The 25,670-nt window shown below is 44.6% G+C and overlaps 1 protein-coding gene across 1 annotated transcript in view; it reads left to right on the top strand.

Annotated features, from left to right (window-relative positions):
• Positions 1-25,670, top strand: part of TMEM163 (transmembrane protein 163) — a gene marked incomplete at both ends in the record, with an annotated part of 255,719 nt that overhangs the window by 155,845 nt on the left and 74,204 nt on the right. Inside the window, 2 exons of the mRNA XM_079710788.1 lie at positions 7,050-7,093; positions 8,547-8,638. Of these exons, the coding sequence (XP_079566914.1) occupies positions 7,050-7,093; positions 8,547-8,638 (136 nt within the window). The remainder of the gene's footprint in view (positions 1-7,049; positions 7,094-8,546; positions 8,639-25,670) is intronic.

Raw genomic sequence — 25,670 nt, 5'->3', positions numbered from 1 at the left:
GTGGCTTTGCCCTAACAATGGGTTGCCTGGGTCCGCTCCATTTTCCAGCTGTCCTTCTGTTTGAATTGGAGTTTCCAGCTGAAGTGATTTCTGGCCTGAGTGGGACTTAAAGAAATTCTGGTCTTCAACCAGACCTGTATAAATATTTCCTTAGGACTTCTGTTGTTTGTGTGCTTCTGGGAGTGTAGCTGTTATTACCCCCTTGACATGTCAATGAAAGTGGAGTGTAGGACACGCAAAAACCGCGGAGGCTGGAGATCCCTTAGACGGGAAGTGACATTTTGCTTGTGTCCCTGGCCTGTCTGCCCTCACCATGCTTCTGAGAACTCTTTGGGGCATTTGCAAGCTGCTCCTGTAGGTGATTTGGCCTTGGGAGATGGATTTCAGAAATGGAGACGTAATAAAGATGTGTATGGCAGTATGCATTCCTTTTAGCCAGAAGCATTCGTGAGCTCACAATGCCGCCTGCTCTCAGATGTTTGTCATAAATCTGATTTCTGTTGTGCTGATTTACATCTTTGACTACGTTGTTACAAGTCAGATAATTTTCCCCCCAAATAAAATGGATTTCTTTTTCTAACTTGAATGGTCATATATGATGGTTGTGGAAAACGTAGGAAATACAAAAAAGTAGAAAGGAAAGAAATCCACTCAGACAGCCCTCAAATATTCCAACCCACTAAAGATTAACCACTGTTATGATTTGAGGGATTTTTAAAAAGTTGTTTTCAATGCTTTTTTTTTTTTTTTTTTTTTTTTTTGCTGTACGCGGGCCTCTCACTGTTGTGGCCTCTCCCGTTGCGGAGCACAGGCTCCGGACATGCAGGCTCAGGGGCCACGGCTCATGGGCCCAGCCGCTCCGCAGCAAGTGGGATCTTCCTGGACCGGGGCACGAACCCGTGTCCCCTGCATCGGCAGGCAGACTCTCAACCACTGCACCACCAGGGAAGCCCTCAATGCATTTTTAAAGTGTAGTTGTACTGTATCACACATATAGTCTTGTCTCTTTCCCTTTTCTACCTAAGTTTTTTGCTCAAACAGTAAGGAAATCTATGATCTCACGTAACTTCCCTCTTACTCCCTTTTGTCTAGGACAGAATGGCCTCATAGATGTCAGGTGTCCCACCTCAGGGCCTTTGCAATTGACTCCTCCCATTATCTGGAAGTTTCTCCCTCCAGATGATTGCACTGCTCACTTCCTCACCTCCAGACCTTTGCTCAAGTCTCACCTTCTCAGTGAAGCCTCTTCTGACCTCTCCATTCAGTTTGCACCTGTACCAGGCAGAACCCCTCCTGACCTAGACCCATCCTTTCCTGCGGCACCCAGTCCTGGTGGCACCAAATGCACCAGCTGTTTATTGTCAATACCATTATTCTATCTAGTATGCTGATATCAACGTTAGCCAACAGCACTCTTTTTTTTTTTTTTTTTTTTTTTTTTTTTGTGGTATGCGGGCCTCTCACTGTTGTGGCCTCTCCCGTTGCGGAGCACAGGCTCCGGATGCGCAGGCTCAGCAGCCATGGCTCACGGGCCCAGCCGCTCCGCGGCATATGGGATCCTCCCAGACCGGGGCACGAACCCGTATCCCCTGCATCGGCAGGCGGACTCTCAACCACTGCGCCACCAGGGAGGCCCCAACAGCACTCTTGGTAAACATTTTTGAACAGCCACGTATAGCTTATTCTTTAAATGGACCATTCTTTAATCATTACCCTACTGCTGGATATTTAAACTGAAACCAGTGTTTTGCTGTTATAAATCATGCAAACCTACTGTGAAGCTTTTGTGTAGAAGGTGTTTGTCCATTTCTTAGGCATTAAAAGAGATTCTTGGAAAAGGGATGACTGGCTCAAGGTGTATTAAGACTCATTTGGCTGCCAGTGATACAAACTCAAACTCAGACTGGCTGAAAAATTATTGGAAATTATTGACCGATGAATTGATATTTGAAAAATATAGGGGTAGACTTCAGGTAGGGCTGATTCCAGAGGTTCAGTCCTTGTCACCAGGGGTTTGATTTGTGTCTGTCTTAATAACTGCTTTCCTCCATGTTGGCTTCATCCTAAGGCAGCCTCCCCTCATTTAGGGCAGAATTGCTACTGGCAGCTCCTGTTTTGTTGCTGCCAGCTCTACTGCCCCCTCTTAGAAAGACATCCTCTTCCCAATATTTTCAGCAGAAACTCAGGACTGGTTGTCACTGGCTCAAATTGAATTGTGTCATCTCTGAATCATTAACTTTGGCCTCGGGACAGGGATAGACTAGAGTGGGGGTCACAATGCCATCCCACTCAAACCCCATAGTCTGAGGGTAGGGGATATACTGTTTCCCAGAGGAGACTCAGGGCCCTTCTACCCGAATGGGGAATGGCTGCTGGGCAGGCCCCAAACTACAGATCTTCATTTGACTTAGGGAACACCTTAAGAACTCTGTGTCTTAGTATATAAAAAACAAGACACAAGACAGCAGGGAAAGTGAGAGGAGCCCAGTTGCTAAAAGTGCGTTTTTGGGTGTGCTCGGCCAGCCTAGTCAGATGACAGCCTACTTCCGCTCTGAACACGGGCTCGGGGTCGGGGTGGGGGAATGAGAGGACGGAAGCCAAGGCCTCAGCTCCCTGGGGAATGAGACTCACTTGAGTGTGTGGTTCAGTGATGAGTGTTAGAGACAAGTTCTGAATGTAACGAGCAGAACATTCCTGAAAATTTCCCTGATTTTCCCACTGCTACCAATGGTATCCAGAGGAACCTGTAGGCTGCTGATGGTTGGGCATGTAGCCGAAATTCGGCCTCTGTACACCGCTCCCGAATTGAATCTCGGAAACAGAGTTTCGGGTAAAGTAGAAAGCAATAGCTTGGGCCACAGCAGGCTACTGCCCTCAAAACTATGTGTCCCCACTTGGAGGAGGCAGTGAGGAGTTTTATAGTAATGGTTGAAAGAGGAGGGCGTGATCAGCTTGTGGGCGTTCTTCTGATTGGTTGGAGGTGAGGTAATTGGGAGTCAGCATCATCAACCCTCTGGTTCCAACCGGTCTGGGGTCTGCGTGCTTGTGGGCCGCATACGGTTAACTTCTCCCACCTGCTGGGGGTCAGTATCTGCAAAACAGCTCAAAGATACTGTTCTGTGTATCCCTTGAGGGGGAGCCAGGACCCTGCCCCAAGGCTGCACTATTGTTTCTTTTTAAAATTTTTTATTGAAGTAGAGTTGATTTACAGTGTTGTGTTAATTTCTACTCTACAGCAAAGTGACTCAGTTATACACATATATATATAGACCTTCTTTTTTTAATATTCTTTTCCATTATGGTTTATCCTAGGAGACTGGATACAGTTCCCTGTGCTAGACAGTAGGACCTTGCTGTGTATCCATTCTGAATGTAACAGCTTGCATCTACCAACCCCAAACTCCCCATAGTGGAAGGCTGCACTATTGTTTCTTGACTGCTCCTCCCTTGTCTCCGCCTCCCCTCCCTGCCCTGATTAGCAACTGTTTGAACCTGCCCTTTGGAACTCAGGGAAGGTCCTGGAGGCTGAATGAAGCCTGTTTCCCGCAAACAAGAAATGGGGGACACAGAAAGGCTTTTGTGCCCAGGAGCCCCACAGGGTCCTGCTGGGTTTCAGGTGCTCCACCCCGGAGCAGCTGTGGTGTGTGTTAAACAGTCTCACACTGCGTGCTGAGGGCCACAGAGATTTCATTATCTTCAGCTGGGCCTGTGCCTTGACCCAGAGCAGCCTTCCTTGGAGACCTCCACCCTTGTAATGGGATTGGACCTTGCCAGCTTGCAGCATAATGGTCTGAGGTCGAATGGCCCTTTCTTCTCTGTTGTCCAGTGTTGAATATAGCATGTGCCTTAAAGGCACCGTTGCACTTTTGTTGGACCTTTGCTGGCTTCCCAGCTCCCCTCAGCCAAGTACGTGTGGGCTCCAGGGGCACCTGCCCTGTAATCTCTGCCTTGGTGTGGGTCATCTTGGCCCAGGATCTCTTCAAGTGGAACTCATTCTTAGCACGAGGGAAGTTGGAAGCACCCTCATGGAAACCCCACAGTTGGCTCTCTTTCTGTGGGAGTAGCGGCTTTCTAAACCAATCCGACCCTTTCCTTTGAGTCCCTTCTTATCCCAGAATTAGGATGTGTCATGTCAGGTTAGGGCCAAGGAAAATAAAGTCATTTACTCTTCGGAAATTCCTAAAAGTTGGGCTGACCTCTTCCATTTGGGTCTCGTGCTAATGACTGTTGCTGTTCTGTCTTCGCGAGAGCTGGGAAGTCGCTCCCAAAGGGAAGCTGCCAGAGCTACGCCCAAGTGGAGGGCCCTTCAGTGCTCCCTCGATTCCCCATGCAGTATTCAGCCTTTCCTCCTTTCCTTCGCATCAAGGAAATTAGATGGAGCCAATTTAGAAGTAAATGAGACATGGGAATGCCTCCCTTGTCTTCAGGACTCTAGGTGGACCTGGAGCCCTCCTGCTCCAGTTTTCCTTGGTGTGTGTGGGGTAGAACAATATGAAGATTCTACCTGTGCTCTCAGTTATTCATCCACTGGGCAGGGTCAAGTCGCACAAGCAGAATTTTCCAGTATAGTTCTCAGAGTACATGGAATCTGTAGCCCACTCTGCAAATGCCTGGTATACCGAATAACTTGATTAAAACATCTTACAGCGATGGTTTACTGCTTGGAAAGCAGGAGGTCTTCTGTGAAGGCTAGTGGAGGGCTTTTCCAGCTGTGTTGTCCATTCCATGCTGCCCAGTCCAGACAGTGCAGGTGGAGAGAGAGAGGGGGATCCCGCCCGGGCAGCTCTTCATCTGAGGTATATATTGAGCATCCGTGCAAGATGCTAGAAAGAGTTAATAAGGTTTCCATTACTGGTAAAGAAGTCACCCACAAAAAGCACACAACTAACATATCCTAAAAACAGATTGTAAAGGAAACAAGCCAGATACTCATTTCGATTCATTTCTATGAAATTTTATTAAGCTTCATTCACAGTTACTGAGCACTGACTGTGAGCCAGGATCAGTGTCTTACAGGGCACTTCAGACCTGGCAAGGGGTCTGCTGCCTTTTTTTTTTTGCACATGCCAGCCTGGCCGGGAGTTGAGTTCTTTGGGAAGGTCCAGTGCCCCTTTGCACCATCACACCCACGTTGCCCTTGAAAGCTGCAGTCGGTCACTGCACACAGCTGGCTTTGCCCTTCTCCCTGTGCCAGTAAGAGTGACAGCAGGGGTGACAGGAGCAGCTCACGTCACAAACACAGAAGGCCAGCAATGTAATGGGTTGCACTCACCTCACATAGCCCGAGGACCTGAATGTGGCTAAGTCTCTGGAAAGGCTGGGAAACTTCGAGTAGCTAGCAGTTCTCTCTTGCCCCAGTGCTGTGCTTACCACTTGTAAGAGCTTGTCTCTCTGTATAGCAAACAGTGTGGCCAACCCTAGCTCTGGTGTTTCAATTCCAACAGCATAAATTGACCGGCTAGACCCACTCTCTGTCTCAATTCTTTTTTTTTTTTAAGTTTGAAACTTTATTAGAACACTTGCCAGTCTTGTGCTGCAATTATCTATAAAAATCAAGCCAGTAGTTGGTTGCTTATAACATTCAAAAATCCATCAAGAAAAAAAAAATCCATCAAGGGGCTTCCCTGGTGGCGCAGTGGTTGAGAGTACGCCTGCCGATGCAGGGGACATGGGTTCGTGCCCTAGTCCGGGAAGATCCCACATGCCGCGGAGCGGCTGGGCCCGTGAGCCATGGCCACTGAGCCTGCGCATCTGGAGCCTGTGCTCCACAACGGGAGAGGCCACAACAGTGAGAGGCCCGCGTACCGCAAAAAAAAAAAAAAAATCCATCAAACTGTTGCCAGGCAAAGAAGATAGGTACATTGACATACTAGATTAGTTCTACCAGGAACTTGGTCAGAATTGGGAGAAATAAGTTCTAGTATATTTATCAGCTACATCCTTTAGAACAATAAAATCCTTTCTATTTCTGCTACACAGAGGAATTCTTAATTCATAGAAAATGAAATATGCTTGGGTCGCACCGGGTCAGATGACCCCCTCATGGCTGCGGGCAGGGGTACAAAGCACAATATGGCCGCTCGGGGTCCATATGGATAAGACAGAGAGCAGCTCCCAGAGAAGGGACATGTGCTGAGTTGAGTGGGAGTCCAAAGGGGTATTGACCTCCATGCCCTGCATCCATGCCTCCCTTACTCCTTGAGGGAGTGCTTGTAACATCTGTGCCCAGAACAATCCACTTCAAAGCCTTGCTGACCGACTGGGTTGGGTTTTATTCTCTATTAGTGAGTGGACATATGCTTGTTTCATATGGCTTTTGCGTGGAGACCTGCCTTATTAAGTCAAATTGAGAACTGTCTTTGAAGCTGGACATTGCTTTGGCGCAGAACAGATCACAGAATTAGACAAAAGCGCCACCCAATCAACTTGCTCCCCAAAAGGTCGACTAATTTTTAAATATGGATGAAATGTGTTTTAATTATAACTCTAACACCTACTTTTGTAGACATCTCTTGTTTAAGATAATTTGTTCTTTCTTTTTCTAGACAGTTTTCATGAGGTCCACACTGGATTTTAAGCTCTGATGGGCAAGAGATTTTATTCCAACCATGCCAGCAATGGTGTGTGCATGTAGTTACCACCACTAATTACCTTGTTATGGGAACAGTTTGGATGATTACAGTTTCACTTTCAAAGTTTAATATGTTTCCCAGCTCTCTATTCCCAGTTGTTAAATTCTCAGAGCCTCAGCTGTCATCTGATTGACAGACAACTGCCTGAGCATTTTCATTCTGAAGCTGGCCCTTTGCTGCTTCAGGGCACACTGGGAAGAGAGGGTGTTGCAGGTGAAGTCTGGACGCTTTTCACATCGCTCTTGAATTTTTTAAGTTCTCGGATTTGACAAGTACAGTTAATTTTTAATTTCCTTCTCTTAGAACTTTTCCATTGATGTGTAAAAGGCCATATCAAATATATGAATAGTCTCACAAATGAGAGAAAATATCTATGAGGTCTTAAAATATTCTGAATAATATTTTCTTTCTTTTTAGCTGTCTCCGTTATGAGGTACAGCGCCTCTGCTTTTGGGTTTGCAGTAAGTAACCTGAAATGTACTTTTATGAAGTTTTGCACGTTTCTCCTGAGCCTGCAAATCTCAGGGTGGGCTCTTAATTAAGAGGGTGGTTAGCAGATGAGAGAGAGCATGACAGTCACACCTTTTACGGAAGTGGCTTCTACAAACAATTATAATTTAATAGAAGTAAACTGCAGTGACACTGTCTAATTCTCAGCAAGAGATCAGGGCCACCATGTTTTCTGCAGCTGGTTGAGAAGGATGTCTTATAGGGTCTTAGCCCTTCCCCCCAACCCCCCAAGGTTTTAGGTTTGAAAATGGGCACACACTGGAGTGAAGCATTTGCTGGTGTGGGCAGAGGTGTTGGGAGTTAAGATCGGGGCTGCTGGCCCTAGGACCTCAGTCCGTAGCCAGATGAGGGATAACCAGGCTTCCTTGCCTGCTTCCTGATGGGTGTTGGTTAGAGAAAATGGGTCTCAGGTGCTGAAAACTTGAGTGAAGTCTTTCCACATCCCTTTAAGAGAGTGCTAGTGCTTGTAATTTTCCAGATGAAAAGTGCGGTGTGGTGACTCATGCAGAGAAAGCTCCTTGAAACAGTCCTCCTGCATAGCTTCAGGGCTTCCTGTACCTGAGGGTGTGTGTTCCTGTTCCCAAACCTACTTCTTCCCTTTGTTGTGGGGAGAAGTCGGTTGGGAGCAGGAACACACACCCTCAGTGTTTTGAGGCTTGCAGATTATTTTCAGAATCTTTTGAAAGGTGTGGACTGTCTCTCCAGAAAAATGCCAAAATGCCACATACACGCACTCACACACTCCACCCCACCGCCCCCCTACCCCCCTCTCTCTTATACTCCTGTCTCTTTCCTCTCCTCTCTTACATTTCTCTCTCTCTCTTATTCACTCGTTCATTTGAACAAAAGCATTGGATTTTGCATCCAATTTCACGGTGTTGGCAGACTTCCCGGAGCCCCTGGGTGACCCCACCCTCTGGACCCCTGGACCCCAGGTATCAATAGAACAGTCCCACTGAGAGCCAGAAACACAGAGTCCTTGGCCTGAATCTTCTACTTGGGAAAGGCAGGAAAATGCTGAAATTATCTTGCCTGCCCTGGGGAAATCAATTTCACACGTGTCAGAACAGTGCCATCACCCTGCCCGCGTCTCCAGAGGGCTGGGAGCCAGAGGCCCCGGGAGCAGAGCCCAGCACACCAGAGTGTGGGTTCTCAGGCCCCAGCAGCGAGGGACCAGGGGGAGCCTTGACCCCGGCACCAGGCAGGCGTGTTGGGTGCCCTGGCTCAGAATTCCCAGGATTCACCTTGAGGATGATGAATGACCAGCATTGTAACGATGTGAAGCCTGTTTGCTCTGAGGTCACTGGCTCAGATGTTCTGAGTCACAGAACGGTTACCTCGTGTCTTCGCAGTTGTGCCCTATTAACTCTGGGAAACCACTAATACCGTGTCTCCTTCTCCTAGTTTGATGCCATCCTCGACGTCCTGTCATCTGCGATCGTCCTGTGGCGTTACAGCAACGCGGCCGCTGTACACTCTGCCCATAGGGAATACATGTAAGTGGATTTTTGTCTTCGTCCAGACTGCAGAACCCTCGCAAATGAGGGGCACGTAATTAGGCTGTCAGCACAGCTCACCCTGTAGCTTTGGTCCCGGTGATGAGAATAATAAGTTCCCCAAATTGCCTTTGAGACTGGCTGGTATGATATCAGCTATATGATAGGCCCCTTCTGGGATGGTCAGAGAGATGGGATGTCCCTTTATAATTCTCCCTGTTCTATGCACTTGAGTCTAGAGTGAATATTTGTATGCTCATTTGTCTGTCCATCCATTCATCTATCCGTGGATCAATCCGAAACTGCACAATTCAGATTGGGACTTGAACCCCCAGGCCAGGACTCAAACCCCGTCAAACCCCAGTTTGGGAATTGAACCCACTGTCTTTTCATTGAAATCACACACCTGGTCTCAGGACTTACTGAAGTTCAAGTTCTTTATGTCTCGGCACAGAAAGAATTCAGTGAGAGACAAAGTGATAGGTATTTATTTAGAGATACACATTCCACAGACAGAATGTGGTCCCTGACTTATGGGGTGGCTAGTTTCTATGGGCTGGGTAATTTCATAGACTAAAGAGTGGGAGGATTACTCCAACTATCTTGGAGAAGGGGCAGGGATTTCCACTAATTGGGCCACCGCCCACTTTTTGACCTTTTATGGTTAGCCTCAGAACCATCATGGCTCTGGTGGGTGTGTCTCTTAGCATGCTGCTATATACAGTGAGTGTATAATAAGGCTCAAGGTTTTTGTCATATCCTCAACGTCTGTGTCATTCTTTTAAAGGTTGTGCCCTGTCCCCTCCCCTCCTGTTTCAAATCCATCTACCAATCCACCCATCCTTCAGGCCTCTCTCAATTTGTGTTATTGGAATCTTTGCTCCCTTGAATTTTTATGCTTTTTTTTCCCTTTCTTTTTAAGTAAGATGAGTTCTCCGCTGTAATTTACAGAAGACATCTTGAAGGCATTCTAAATTATTCTACTTGTCTTCTCTCCCTCTCTGTATTAGAGGATATTGCTTGCCCCAGTCTCTACATCTTGTGGGTGATGATTTTGTCTTTGAGGTACTTGTGTCTGTGACCATAAAACATGTGTCTTTCCGATTTCCATTTTTTTATTCTCTTGGTAATCCCCAGGTTCCAAAGTCAGATTTGTTGGCTTTGAATCTCAGCTCCACAACTTGTCAGCTCTGTGACCATGGGAAGCTATCCTAACTGGTCTATGCCTTGTTTCCTTACCTGGAAAAAACGGGAAATAACAGTACCTCCTCATAGGATTATTGTGACGATTCTGTGAGTGAGATAATCATCACATATACGATGTAATATAATATTATGTTATATGTATTAACTTAGAGCAGTGTTTGGCATGTAGTCCAGTAAGCCTTAGCTGCCATTGTTATTAATTATAAAGGGGGCTCCCCTGGGACTGAGCCATCACTGGTCATTAGAGCAGCAGCTTTACTCCACCTCTGCAGCATTTGGACAGTTGAATACAAATGAGTAAATGCCCTGTGCTTTGTTGCGGTGCCCAGACAGAAGGTATTCTTGATGGGGGATGCTGTGTCACAATCAGACATACAAATGTTGAGTGTCAGGGGACTCAGATAGTAATATATCTGAGGTTGCATGTGCCAGATGGAAAGCTTGAAGGATGATGCCAAAACTGATTCGAGAATGAGAGCAAATTTTAGTTTAGCTGTTGGCTTTAGATAGAACACAAAAGCTTCTTTTAAGTGTTAACTGTGTATTTTAATGTGCATTAGCTCTTGTAACAAATATAATTAAAGTATCAAATCTCTGATATCACAGATGATATTCTTCAGGATAAGGTTAATTTTTGAACAAGTGACTCAACTTATTGGTTGAAAAAGTTAAGGAACAATAGTAGTAAACTGATTTTGTAAAATTTCAAATGACGGTATTATAATGATAGAAGTTGAATTAACACTGGTCTAGCTGAAGGAGCAGTGAATGCATCTACCCAGGCTGTTGCTGGCTGGTATTTGAGGAATACAGTGAGAACAATCTGGAGAGTGCAGTACAGACATATACTCGACTTTCAAGTGCTGGTCCCTGTGCTATCAGAAGAACACATATTCTCTGGATTTATAGTTGCGCTATCCAATATGGCAGCCACTAGAGGCTCTTTTAGCATTTATATGTGGCTGTTCCTGAGAGGTGTTGTAACTGTAAAATACACACCAGATTCCAAAGACATAGTTAAGAAAAATAGAGTATAAACGTTTTATTAATAATTTTAAAACAATATTGATTACTTGTTTAAGAATATTTTGGATGTATTGGGTTAAATAAACTATTACAATTAATTTTACTTGCTTCTGTTTACATTTTTAATATGGTTTTTAGAAATTTAAAATGACATATGGGGCTTATGTTATATTTCTATTGGGCCTTGCCCTCAGAAGAGAAAGCTCTTCCCTCTGCCTTCTCTTATTTTGGAGTTAATAACCCAGAATTTGATTTGCAATTCTAGAAGGAATTGAATTCAGTGTTTCTCAATTTCTCTCTTCTAATTTGCTTTTTAAATCTGATTTCCTTTCTGCTACAATGAATCTCTTACATATTAGTCACAAAGCCACAAATTATTGTGGCTTTTCTATAGTGTTGGGATCTCTGTGAGCATTTGTCAGGTGGCCTGGAGTTTTTCCAACATTAAGGTTGATGACAAGAAATGTCATTGGTTTCACTGTTTTTAATGATCCCCAAACAAGTACCCTTAAAAAATGTGTATCTTTATTAATACGCATAAGGCAGAAACTCACAGATTTGCTTTGATAATTCCCAGATGATTGTTCAACATGATGATATCCATGGATTCATTTGGAGATTCTTAATCTAGGGATTAAAATAACACTCAATCACCTGTATCGTTGGCTTAGTTTAAAGTTTTAATCCCTGGCTCATCTCATGTAAATTAAAAATTCATGAAATCACTGCCAGCTGAGAAACTGATGTTTGCATATTAATGAGCATGAATGAATTATGAGGGGCACAGCCAGAAGAGCCTTTGGTTTTCAGTTAGTTGCTGGAGAATAAGATTTGAGAGAATGGGGAAATACCCAACTAGTTCTTAGTTAACTCTTCTAATTTTCCCTCCTCAGCCTTGCTGCCTGATGACAGTGGGTGTGACGAGTGTCTGATGCTCAGAGGGAGAGAGCATGTCTTCACCACCATCACAGAGCAGAGCTCTAATAAGCTTTGCTTTGTTTCACACTTTTTTTTTTACTGTGCTAAAAAACATATCCTATTTACCGTCTTAAATATTTTAAGTTCATAGTTCAGTAGTGTTAAGTGTATTCACGTTGCTGTGGGTCGTCAAATTCACAGAGACAGAAGGTGGAACACTTTGGTATTTTTAAACAATGTAAAGACATATTTGACTAGAGGATGGCAATAAGAATTGAACAGTTATAAACCTAAGCTTCCTCATTTTCCACAGAGCAACTAAACAATAAATACATTTCAAGAAATAGATGACAGAATACCTCATGCAAAATTCCAAAGTCATGTAGTCACTTAGATTAACCCAAACTGTTTGTAAATTAAAAGACAACAGCAAAAGGTCACAAAAAGCCTATTTCTTTCATAGCGTCATGGATGTTTTTTTGTTTTGTTTTGTTTTGTTTTTGTGGTACGCAGGCCTCCCACTGTTGTGGCCTCTCCCGTTGTGGAGCACAGGCTCCGGACGCGCAGGCTCAGCGGCCACGGCTCACGGGCCCAGCCGCTCTGCGGCATGTGGGATCTTCCTGAACCGGGGCGTGAACCCATGTCCCCTGCATCGGCAGGCGGACTCTCAACCACTGCGCCACCAGGGAAGCCCCTATGGCTGATTCTTTAAGCAGATAAGCAAAGTACTATAAAAAATGGTCAAAACTTGGCCTCAGCTGTCTTCTGGTAATTATTAATACCACTGTTTGTAGTTTTGTTGTCCAAGGACAAAAGCTCCATGGGATCGATCACCTTCTGCTGTTACTGGAACAGATCTCCAGAAATTTTTCATCTTGCAGATTGAGACTCTATACTCATTAAACAACTCCCTATTACCCCTCCTCTAGCCCTTGGTAGCAACCACTCTACCTTCTGTCTCTATGAATTGGACGACCCTAGGTCTCTCATATAAATGGAATCATATGGTATTTGCCCTTTTGTGACTGACTGGCTTGTTTCACTTAGCGTAGTGTCTTCAAGGTTCATCCATGTTGTAGCATGTGTCAAAATTTCCTTCCTTTTTAAGACTGAGTAATATTCCGTTATATGTGTAGACCACGTTTTGTGATTCCATTCATCTACTGATAGACATTTGGGTTGTTTTCATGTCAGCCATTGTGAATAATGTTGCTTTGAATATGGATGTACACACATCTCTCTTCATGACCCTGCTTTCAGTTCTTTTGGAAATACACCCAGCAGTGGGATTGGTGGATCATGTGGTAGGACTATTCCTTCCTTGCTTCCTTCCTTCCTCCCTCCCTCCCTCCCTTCCTCCCTTCCTTCCTTCCTTCCTTCCTTCCTGATCTAGTTCCCTGACCAGGGATCGAACCCACCTCCCCTGCAGTGGAAGCACGGAACCTTAATCACTGGATGGCCAGGGAAGTCCCAGGATGATTTTTAATGTTTCGAGGAATCTCCATACTTTTCTCCATAGCAGTTGCTTCATTTTGTAATTCCACCAGCTAGTTATCTATTTTGAAAAGCTCCAAATTTACATCATCTTCCTGTGGTAGGAAATATGTATGTGGGGAAGGTGGACCGTTGGGCTTACATGCGGTAACGATTTTCAACAGGTGACTGTGTTAGAAGGAGGGGCAAGGGAGTCATTTGTTTGTAAGGGAAGGATTCTAAGAATACACTAGGATATCCAGCTGGGTGAGGGTTGGGAGGACCACAGCAAGGTTAGTGACTAGTCAGCGTTGGATTAGAAATCCTGCTTTGGTTGGCAGTTGTTGGTGTGGGACACTAACTTGACGGTGGGATGCTAAGGACCAGGATTTCACAGGTGGTTCATTTATTGGTGTGGATTTAGGGTGGGAGTGGGTGGCTGAGGTAGGGTGAGGACAGAAAGTCAGGGCCAGGGCTTCCCTGGTGGCTCAGTGGTTGGGAGTCCGCCTGCCGATGCAGGGGACACGGGTTCATGCCCCGGTCCAGGAGGATCCCACATGCCGCGGAGTGGCTGGGCCCGTGAGCCATGTTTGCTGAGCCTGCGCGTCCGGAGCCTGTGCTCCGCAATGGGAGAGGCCACAGCAGTGAGAGGCCTGCGTACCGCAAAAAAAAAAAAAAAAAAAAAAGTCAGGGCCAGGTGTGAGGCCAGGTGTTGGCTGGATGCTCCGTCTGGGATCCAGGGGTGTTTGCAGAAGTCAGGGAGGGGATGAAGGCAGCAAAGCAGGTGCTGTTGTCATCAGTGAACGGGTAGGGGGAGAACCATGGGGAGGGGTCCTGGGTGGTTTACTCTGAGGGCAACTGGGAGTGTTGGCGGAGAGAGCCAGAGAAGTGGTTTGGAATTCACCAGAAGGAAGACAGGCTTTGAGACTGTGGATGAGAGAGAAACGCTGTCTCAACTGCAGAGGTAGGGAAGGCAGCTTCCTTAGGGAACAGCTAGGGTTTTTGGGTTTTTAAAAAAAATTTCATTGGAGTATAGTTGATTTACAATGTTGTGTTAGTTTCAGGTGTACAGCACCGTGATTCAGTCATACATGTACATATATTCCTTCTTTTTCAGATTCTCTTCCCATATAGGTTATTACAGAATATTGAGTAGAGTTCCGTGTGCTATACAGTAGGTCCTTGTTGGCTCTCTATTTTATAGATAGTAGTGTGTGTATGTTAATCCCAAGCTCCTAATTTATCCCTCCTCACCTCCCCGCCACCACCTTTCCCCTTTGGTAACCATAAGTTTGTTTTCGAAATCTGTGAGTCTGTTTCTGTTTTGTAAATAAGTTCATCTGTATCATTTTTAAAAATTAGATTCCACGTATGAGTGATAACATATGATATTTGTCTTTCTTTGTCTCAACCAGGTTTTATTAGGGCAAGAGGTGAGGGGAAGAGGCAGAAAAGTTTGAGAATGTGGAGACTGGGAGTAGGATGGAAGCGTTTGGGGGCAAGGGAGCAGGGAGACACGGAGGAGTGTGGTTATAAGGGTGCGGTGGTGATGGTTGTCCTGGCGATAGTGGATTGCTATGAGGCCACGCAAAAGAATGAAGCACGCTTTGTACACTTATATTGTGATCTCCGAGGTTCATTAAGTGAGGAAGGCCTGGAGCCAAATCGTATTTAGAGTCTTTTCTCTTTGTGGATGCAAACCTCTTTTGTTAAAACCACACACTGTTTTGACATATGAAAAAAAATCTCCGCAAGCATACAAAGAAGACCAGCAGCAGGGTCGCCTCTGGGAGGGGGACTGGGGACAGAGAAAGAGGGGAGACACTTTATATCCTTTAGACCAGAGCTGTGCATTGAACTCTCTGTGATAATGGACATGTTCTCTCTACTGTCCAGTACGGTAGCTATTAACCACACGTGGCCCTTGAGCCCTTGACATGTGGCTAGGATGACCAAGGATCTGGATTTTTAACTTTATTTAATTTTAATTAATTTAAATTTATATAGTCACACGTGTGGCTAGTCGCTACCATATTGGACAAAGCCTCTTGAGCTGCTTTGATCATTTTCACTCTGTTTTTTAAAAACAGACAAAGTTGTTAATAAATCACAGTCCAGGGGACTTGGAAATGAGAGAAAGATATTGAGGGGGGAAGGAGATGATGGAGGCAGAGGGCGTGGGAGAAATTAGTGTAAGAGGAATTTGGCAAGGTCGAAAGACATAGAGAATTTCACGCCTGTCTTAGCTGTTCTCAGCCCCGGGTACCATGTAAGGCCACAGGAAGTACCACAGCCTCCCGCTGCCGTCAGCTGCAGAGGGCCATCAGGATGCTTGCCTTGGAAGGTACAGCTGGGTGCTCACTGGGGGCCTGTGACGTTTTGCATCTGATTGCGGCACAGGTGGGAGGCCCCCCGAAGGCTCCTCAGTGCCAGCTGTCTGTTTGGGCCATCCATCCTTCAGCTCCCTGAGATGGAGAGGCGGAAGCAGATGGAAGGCTGTGCACCTTTACAGGCTTCTAATTCTGCCACATTGAGGCAAAAATGCAGCTTGGGAGGTTGTTCTCTTGTGCCAGATGTACCTCCAAATGGCATTATGCTCCGCAGCATATCGGAAAGCAAATGTGAGAGGCACAGAGGAATATTCTTAGAGAGATGGAAATCCTTTGTGTGTCTTCTCATGTAAAAAAGGTGGAGCATGCTGGTTCTCACCCAGGCAGGGTGTTTGCCCTGTTTCCTTTTCCAATTTGCTTGGCCTGAAAACTACCAGTTGACAGGATAGCTTGATAGTCTTTTTTTGGTTTTTTTTGAATTTTATTTTATATATTTTTTTAAACAGCAGGTTCTTATTAGTCATCCATTTTATACACATCAGTGTACACATGTGAATGCCAATCTCCCAATTCATCCCACCACCACCCAATCCCCCCTGCCACTTTCCCCCCTTGGTGTCCATACATTTGTTCTCTACATCTGTGTCTCTGTTTCTGCCCTACAAACAGGTTCATCTGTACCATTTTTCTAGGTTCCACATATATGCGTTAATATACGATATTTGTTTTTCTCCTTCTGATAGTCTTTTGATTCCTGGTTTCAGTAGCCCCCTTGCTGGTTTTGAAACCAGGCCAGAAATGGAAAAAGAAAACTGCTGCAGTCAAGAGAGGATGGGTTGGTGATTTGCTTTTGGCTTCTGGTCTAAATGGACCACAAAGGCAGAGAGTTACACCAAGAACGTATTAAAATAGTACCACGGGGCTTCTCTGATGGCGCAGTGGTTGGGAGTCTGCCTGCCGATGCGGGGGACGCGGGTTCGTGCTCCGGTCCGGGAGGATCCCACATGCCGCGGAGCGGCTGGGCCCGTGGACCATGGCCGCTGGGCCTGCGTGTCGGGAGCCTGTGCTCCGCGGCGCGAGGGGCCACAGCAGTGAGAGGCCCGCGTACCGTAAAAAAAAAAAAAAAAAAAAAATAGTACCACGTCCCTCCACCCCCCTGCCCCCCTTCTCAGGGAGCATTCCATCTACCCTTAAACTGAGGGCTCTGGAAAGGTGAATTGCATTTCCTCCACATTTGTCTAGTGCTCTTAACTTTACAAAGCTCTTGAGTGTGTTTTAGCTCAAGAGCAGACCTTGAACTAGAAGAATAAATAACTTCCGAGATGACCTCCATGACTGATGAGAGCTAATGCAGAAGGTAGAGCCTTGATAGCAGGACATGAGCTGCTATCCTGAGCTCATCTGCCTGGAATAGTTTAGATTTAGTCTTGCCTGAAGGCAGAAGGGAGTTGCCTTCCACTGTTAGGAAATGAACATATGAAACCCGCCAGACACAAACATGATATTAATGGGTTGTGATGCGGTGGGCAGGATGTATTTGAGGAAGGAGGGTAGGCTTGGTTCCTGTTACCAGTTGAATTGTGTCTCACCAAAAGATGTTGAAATTCTAACCCCCTGTGCCGCAGAATGATGCCTTATTGGGAAATAGTATCTTTGCAGGTGTCACCAAGTTAGATGAAGTCCTAATCCAGTACAACTGGGGTCTTTGTAAGAAGAGGAGACACACAGAGACAGAGGCACTCAAGGAGAAAATGACCATGTGACAACGGGGGCAGAGTTCAGAGTGATGTATGTACAAGCCAAAGAATGCAAGGATTGTTGGTAACTCCCAGCAGCTAGAAGAGACAAGGAAGGCTTCTGCCCTGTAGGTTTCAGAGGGAGTGTGAGCCTGCCAATACCTCGATTTCAGACTTTGAGACCCCCAAACTGAGACAATAAACTGCTGTTGTAAGACCCCCAATTTGTGGTGCTTTGTTATAGCAGCACAGGAAGCTAATACTGTCCCGGAGAGGAATTCTCTGTAAGACCTGCACTCACTTGCTCCGTGACCTTCAGTGGTTCATTAATCTTTTGAAACTTCAGTTTTCTCATGTGTGAAAGTGGGGAGGGCCATCATAGCTACCAAAGGGCATTGAGGTGAAGATTGAACATGATATTGAATGTAACATCAATATACGCTCAAAAAATGTCAGGCCACTTCTTTTCCATCCCTAGAGTTTTGAAAATGTTTTTTATTAGTCAGTACTGGGATAGTTTCTCATTCTCTGCTCTGCTGTTCTATTTTGCTTTCAAGAGTGTGGAATAAAAGACTCTGCAATGAAAAATTGGAAAAACTGAAATACATGCTTTGGCATATGTAGAAGGTTGCTTTAGACCTTGAGACATGGGGTAGTAGTGTAGTGAGGTGATACAAGATTATTCCTTGATTTCCTGATTTCATCCCATGCCCCTCCTCCATCCCCCATTTTGGATAAAGACGAAGGTTGTAAAAGGTTGGGGTAATTCCTAGTGCCCCAAAGAATACAGTAAAACTCACTTGTTATAGGACCTCCCTGAGCTAACATTTTGATTTATAGCTTGTGTGTGTGTGTGTGTGTGTGTGTGTGTGTGTGTATGTATGCACACATGTGCATGGTTCCATATACATCCTTTTTTTCCCACATAAATAGAGATGATCTATATATACTCTTTTGAAACTGGGTTTTCTCTGCTACCAGCACGTTTTGAATATCATCCCATCTTAAGACAGAGATATGTTATTTTTTGATAGCTATGCAGTATTCTATGTATGGATTTAACATATTTTGTTTAAGCAATTTTCTACTGAAGACATGGGTTGTTTTCAGTGTCCTGAAGTTAGAAACAACCTGAAACAACTACCTGACACATTTATATTTTAATTCTTGTCCTCTTATTTCTTTAGGATAAATTACTAGAAGTCTGGGTCAAATAATATGCTAACTTATAACTGATGCCCGGTGTCATACTGTGCTCCAAAAAAGGTCATACTGATTTACATTCCCACTGGCAGGGGTGAGGATGTAGGTTTACTCACTTTTGCCCGCACTAAGTGTTATCATTCATTTTTTTTTTTTTTTTTTTTTTGCGGTACGCGGGCCTCTCACTGTTGTGGCCTCTCCCGCTGCAGAGCACAGGCTCCGGACGCGCAGGCCCAGCGGCCATGGCTCACGGGCCCAGCCGCTCCGCGGCACGTGGGATCCCCCCGGACCGGGGCACGAACCCGTATCCCCCGCATCGGCAGGCGGACTCTCAACCACTGCGCCACCAGGGAAGCCCTATCATTCATTTTGATCACAGCCCTTTGTCCAGGTGGAAAATTGAATTCTCTATGTTAATACACATATAAAGAAATGTTAGTTACCAGTCTAGCTGAGCATTTTCACATATGTGTTTTTGGCATTTGTATTTCTTTTGGGAAATGGGTTGCCAGAATTTCAGATGGGATGAGAAGTCTTTTATTTCCATTTTGGGACGTTGCCCAGACTCTAGCTGGTAGAACTTCGGTGACTAAGGAAGTACAACTTCCTTTCTGCTCTGCCCAGCCCCATCCCCCCATAATTCTTTTTTTTTTTTTTTTTTGCAGTGCCATATTTTTTTCTTTCATAGATCTAATTACCTATATTTAATTGATGTATTGGTATATTTGTTTATTGCCCATCGCCCTCACAAGATTTTACGCTCAAAAAAAGCATGGGTATTCCTTGACTGTCATATTCTTTTCAACCCCTAGAATAATGCCTGGCATTTAATAGGTGCAGGTTATCGAGTTGCAGGATGAACGATTGAACTATGGAACCCCTTCATCTTATGTAAATTTTCATAACCTTTATTAAGATGATAAGTATTTACTGAGCACCTGCTCTGTACCTGGTATGCGGGACTGTGCGTTAGGTAGCGGTATTATTTAACACTTGGTAGAGAAGGTAAATATTGCTGCTGAAGGCTCATGGCTGGTAAATGGATACAATTGGAGTCTGAACCTAGGTCTTGCTTGCCTGGAAATTTGCTTGTAACCATTATGTAACACTGCCTCTCCAAAGGACCATTTGTGTGTCTTGGTTTTACCACTTTGTTGTCCTTCCCACCCCTGGAAATGCTCCTTCCTAGCAATTAGCTGCAACCCAAAATTGATTGGAGGGAGAGGGAAAGTGGAATTAAGAACTAGACAGTATTCAACTTGAAGTGCAGTCCTGGGCTTTGGTTCTGTGTACAGTGGGGAGATGGTTGGCAGCTGGCCAGGCAAGGATAAACTGCCTGGGCCACCTCGGGACAGTCTAGGGGCAGGGTTGGTCTGCCCAGGAGCTGGTGGTCATGTCCCATGTCACCTGGCAATGACTGCTGAGACAAGCACTGCAGCCCTGCGATGTCTCAAAGGCCTTGCGAATGAGTATCATTTGTCTTAGCTGCAGCCTGGATTTCTTCCATGCTCTTTGCAACTTTGGTTCCTGTTTTCAGGCCAAGCTGGCAGCTGGCTAGGGCCTGCTGGATTCTGGGCTGAGGGCTTTGCCGTCAAGGAACAGGAGCCCGAGTTTGTCCATGGCTGTGGCCTCTCCTCTGGCACTTGCTGCAGGATGGGGCATTTGCTGAGTGGAGAGCATTCTCTCTCCAAGAACACCGGCCGGTCAGTTTCACCCTGAAGGTGGGTCACCCTTTGGGATTTGGGTTTGGATGTCCCATTGACCGTCATCCTTCCATCTGCCACTCTGGGCTGCGGTAGTCTAAACCACTGCCTGTGCTTTGAGGTGAGCAGACTTAGTTCTGAAGCCCTCTTTGAAGTGGGGAGATTTTTTTAATATATATAAATTTATTTAGTTATTTATTTTCTGGCTGCGTTGGGTCTTCGTTGTTGCACGTGGGCTGTCTCTAGTTGCAGCGAGTGGGGGCTTCTCATTGCGGTGGCTTCTCTTTGTTGCAGAGCACAGACTCTAGGCACGCGGGCTTCAGTGGTTGTGGCACGAGGGCTCAGTAGATGTGGTGCACAGGCTTAGTTGCTCCACGGCATGTGGGATCTTCTCGGACCAGGGCTTGCATTGGCAAGCGGATTCTTAACCACTGTGCCACCAGGGAAGTCCGAGATCCTTCTCTTTGTGACCACCTTGGCCAGTGGGAGACATTGGCAGATAATTTCCCTTCACTGAGGGGTCCTAGTTTCAGAGGACATCTCTGTGGGCTTGGTTCCTCCATAGTTGTCCTTGAAGGTTCACAGTCAGAATTTTCAGGGCATATTTCCTCTCCCTTCAGTCTCCTATCGAACATTTTAAATTCAGTTTTGCATAGTACTTGCCACTAATGACTAATTAATGCCAAAATGTTGCTGCTAGTTATAGCTGGTGGTGACTGTCTTCTTTATACTTTCTGGTTTTTGGAAAAATATTTTACAAGGTACATGTGTTATTTTTGTAATCCTCTCAAGCATCCTTTTTTCCCATTGGGGGAATAGAAAGGGCAAGCCAGTGTCGGAACAAAGACTAAAGCTCTCCTCTCCTCTCTGTTTTTACTGCCTGCCTGTGGGTGCTGCTGTGCTCACCATCAATGCCACCTGGTGCTTATACATATGCTTACTTCCTTGTTGAAGTGACCCACCACAGTGCCTGTAGCCTTCCTATGGGTGGTCATGAAATTGCCTTGATTAGAACTCTGGTGACTTTTTCCTCCCTGGTCCCCTGCCTTTCTCTAAATAGAGGCACCCTTTGAGCTTTTAGTCAGCATGGGTTTTACAAGCATCTCTGGCTGATTCAGCTTATTCATATCACTAAATAGAAGGCACCTAGAGGGATACTTGAGTTGGTTTTTTGTTTCTTGGTTTTTTGGAGAATAATTTCTATCTACCTCATAAAATGGTTATGAAAAACAAATGAGATAATATAGGTAAGTTTCTTGTCACAGTGTTGCTTGTTACGTATAGTAGGTGTTGGATAAATGGGGGTTAGTTTTATTATTTAAAAAAATATTTAGTTGTTTATTTATTCACTCACTTATTTTGGCTGCGCTGGGTCCTGGTTGCGGCATGTGGACTCTTAGTTGAGGCATGCATGTGGGATCTAGTTCCCCGACCAGGGATGGAACCCGGGCCCCCTGCATTGGGAGCGCCGAGTCTTGCCCTCTGGACCACCAGGGAAGTCCCAAATGGGTTTTTTTTTTTTTTAACAGTAGGCTTTCCAGACGAAATAGAGATAGGTATGTGTTTTAAAAAATAGCTTTATTGAAGCAGACTCACAGATCTAGAGAACAAACTAGTGGTTACCAGTGGGGAGAGAGAAGGGGGGCAATATAGGAGTGGGGAGTAAGAGGTACAAACTCTTAGGTATAAAATAAGCTTCAAGGTAAACAACAAGGTCCTACTGTGTAGCACAGGGAACTATATTCAATATCCTATAATAAACCATAATGGAAAAGAATATGAAAAAGTATATATATTTGTGTAACTGAAGCACTTTGCTATACAGCAGAAATTAACACAGCATTGTAAATCAACTATATGGTAATAAATTATAAAAAAAGAATAAGAAATATAAGCTACAAGGATATGTTGTACAACATGGAGATTATAGCCAATATTTTATAACTATAAATGAAGCATAACCTTTAAAAATTGTGCATCAGTATATTATATACCTGTAACTATATAATAATGTATAGCAACTATACTTCAATAAAAATATAAAAATAGATTAAATTATAATTCACATAGCATACTCTTTATGCACTGAAAGTGTACATACACATCAATGGCTTTTAGTATGTTCACAGTTGTGCATCTATTGCCACAATCAATTTTAGGATATTTTTATCACCACAAAAAGAAGCTTCACTCTCTTTAACTTTCACTGTTCAAACCCTCCCAATCCCTTTTCCCTCTTCCTAGTCCTCGGCAACCACAAATCTCCTGTCTGTCCTGTAGTTTTGCCTATCCAGGACCTCTCATGTAAGTGCAATCATACACTGTGTGGCCCTTTACTCGGCATGTTTTCTTCTTTTCCTTAGTCTGTCACTTAGTTTAATGTTTTCAACATTTCTCCACTTTATAGTAGATATCAGTGTTTCCTTTCTCTTTATTGCTGTGTAATATCCCATTGTATGGATGTGCCACATTTAATTTATCCCTTCATCAGTTGATGGACATATGGGTTGTTTTTCTGTTTGGCTATTGTGAATAATGCTGCTGTGAACTTTTCTGCGCAAGTGTTTGTGTGGAAATATGTTTTCACTTGGGGGGATTTATACCTAGGAGTGGAATTGCTGTGTTGTATGGTAACTCTATGTCTAATATTTGAGGAATTGTCAAACTGTTTTCCAAAGTTGCTGCACCATTTTACATTCCTGCCAGCAACTTACGAGGTTTCTAATTCCTCCACGTTCTTGCCAGCACTCGTTATTACCTGTCTGTTTGATTCTAGCCATCCTAGTGAGTGTGAGTAGTATCTTTGTGGTTTTGATTTATACTTGAGGGTTCATATGCTTTGGAAAAATCAACTTTCTCTTCCCTTGTTTTACTCCTGGTCTTGATTCCCAAGGACCCTTTAGAAGGGTCTACCCCTTTGCGCTACCCCTGCTAGTAAAGTGGCTTGTGTCTGGAGAAAGCGGCCTCCAAGAGGCCCTTCATCCCACTGACGATATCCTCCTGGCCTTCTTCTGGCTCTGCAGAGTCTGGCTTTTGGCCTTATAGGCTGAGGCTTGGTGTTAACGGCACAAGGACAGGGGACTCAGATTAATCAAGCTTATAGACCTGACTATAATAACAGGATGCCAATTTATCAGTGGATGCAAGGTATCTCCATTATAAGACCTGGTCTGGGTGTTCACGTGGTTTTTTCCATCTCTATCCTTGTATGTAGAGACCCATGTAGAAATCCTGGGTATTGGAACAAACAGGGGTTACGTGAATGCAGTGTTTTGTGGATTCAGGCTCTGAGAGCCTGATATATCCATTTGTATAGCAGACATACTACTCAGGACTAAAAGGAACTACCTTTGATAACCAGGATACTGCCTGAGAGTCTCTCTCCTTTGGGAAGCATACTCTGGAGGGATTTATCATATTTGTCTTTATGATTAATTTTCTTCTGTGTGTTTCCCTAACTGACCAACCCCTTTCTGATTTATGAGATTTTTCTTCTGTTATGTTGATAGTATCACCATGTTCTAGCAATGGAGACTTCCCATTCTTTTTTTTTTTTTTTTAAATTCCATATTTTCTGAGTGCCTGTAGGCCCTAAACATACAGCTGTGGATTTTATAGTCTGGCAGGGAACCAGGGCCAGGGAGCCAAAGGATTTTTGTAGAGTTCCTATTCTGATCTGCTAGGTTTTGATCTAAAAGTTTAACTCTAAAGACAGTCTTAATTACTGATTTTCGTACCCTGCTTTGGGCGCTGTGCCAAGTACTTTCTCTGATATGTCTCCTTGAATCCTCAGCACAATCCTATGAGGTGCAGGTGTCACTGTTCCAATTTTATAGCCGAGGAAATGGAGGCTTAAGGAGACACAGTGGCTTCCCCAGAGTTGGAGAGCTGGGATTTATGCTGGCAATTTGCACCAAGCCCTGCTGGACTCCAAAGCCTGGTGTTGCCTTCTTTTCGAGATGGCACCGTGTAGATCCTGTTCAGCTGGGAAGCCCCGTGGATTCATTGTGTGCTGATGACCCGGCGTGACTTGGACTCAGAAGTAAGCAGGAATCAGGAGAGAAGAGCTGGGAGTAGCTCCAAACCTTAGTCATCGCTCACAAGGATGTCTCAGGGCTTCCCAGTGAGCTGGAAGGGGTTTGTGAAAGGATCTCCTTTCATTTTCCCTGCAGCCCAAAAAGAAGTCATCTTTCCAATGTGAGAGGCCAAAAGATCCATGTTTTAGGTCTGTTTTTGCTACATATAATGTAACTACCCTTCGCTTTTATTTCCTCCTCTATTCGGTAAAGATTCACACTGCCTTGGAGGTATCAGGTAAGGGACAAAAAAAGAGTGTGTTCTGAAGAGCTGAAAAGGGTTGCATGTTTGTGTGTTTATACGTGTGTAGATATATACACACACATACATGTATACATAATACATAAGCAAATAAATAAAAGTTTATATGTATAAAAATATGTATTCTTAAATACAATTAAACTACTAAACTTAAATTCTTTAAAACAATTTTTATTTTATTGCAGTAAGAACACTTAAGGTGAGATCCACCTTAACAAATGTTTAAGTCTAAGAAACAGTATTGTTACTATACATTGTTACAGTCGTCGTACAGCAGAATCTCTAGGACTTTGGCATCTTGCTAACAAAATTTTTGCCTGTTGCTAAGCAACTTCCCATTTGCCCCTCCCTCCTTTAGTTAAAGGCTTAAATACAGGGCACTAGAGGGGAAAATCTCCGAGAAGATTTAGTATATGTACAGAAAATTTGCTCCAAGCTTTAAATGGCAGGGTTAACACCCATGACACCCCCATAACTTTCCAAGGGCGACTCTGAGAACCCGCAAAGTTGCCGTGTTTCTCTATTTGCTACTGTGTTGCTCCAAAGGGGTCCTTTAGTGTGGGTGTGAGCACCCACTAAAATTTGTTCCTTGGCAATTTCAACCTATAAATCATTTGCCCTTTCTGAGCGTGTACTTTTAACGAGAGGACCTGTGTGAAAGATACATCAGTGGCGTGGACATCCCCTACAAACCAGCCTGACCTTACCTGCTTTTAAATCAAAGTTCAAATCCTCATCCTCTCCCAAGGTGACTGAGGCTGAGATCATGGGAAAGTCGGGTTCTCCGAGGTGCAGTTCTTTGGATGTGAAGACATGTGCTGGAATCTGAAATTGAGTGCCCTTCAAAAATAGTAGCGGTAGGGAGACTCTGTTGACAAGTTATGTCTGAGAGAATAGATGGAAGTTTGGAAAGTGACATGTTTACGTATTGCAAACAGGGCGCCCCTTTTTAACCCCTATTCTGAGTAATCATTTTGTTGGCTCCAGTTAAGACCCATCTGGCTAAATACCTGCTCTTCCTCAGGGTTCCTATGGCTGTTGGGATCAACAACTCAGGAAAGGTGGTCATGGAGGGACTCTTTCCTGACGTGTGCGAGTG

The sequence above is a fragment of the Hyperoodon ampullatus genome (assembly GCF_949752795.1).
Source record: "Hyperoodon ampullatus genome assembly, chromosome: 8".
NCBI lineage: Eukaryota > Metazoa > Chordata > Mammalia > Artiodactyla > Ziphiidae > Hyperoodon > Hyperoodon ampullatus.
This window is presented reverse-complemented; position numbering and strand designations above follow the sequence as displayed.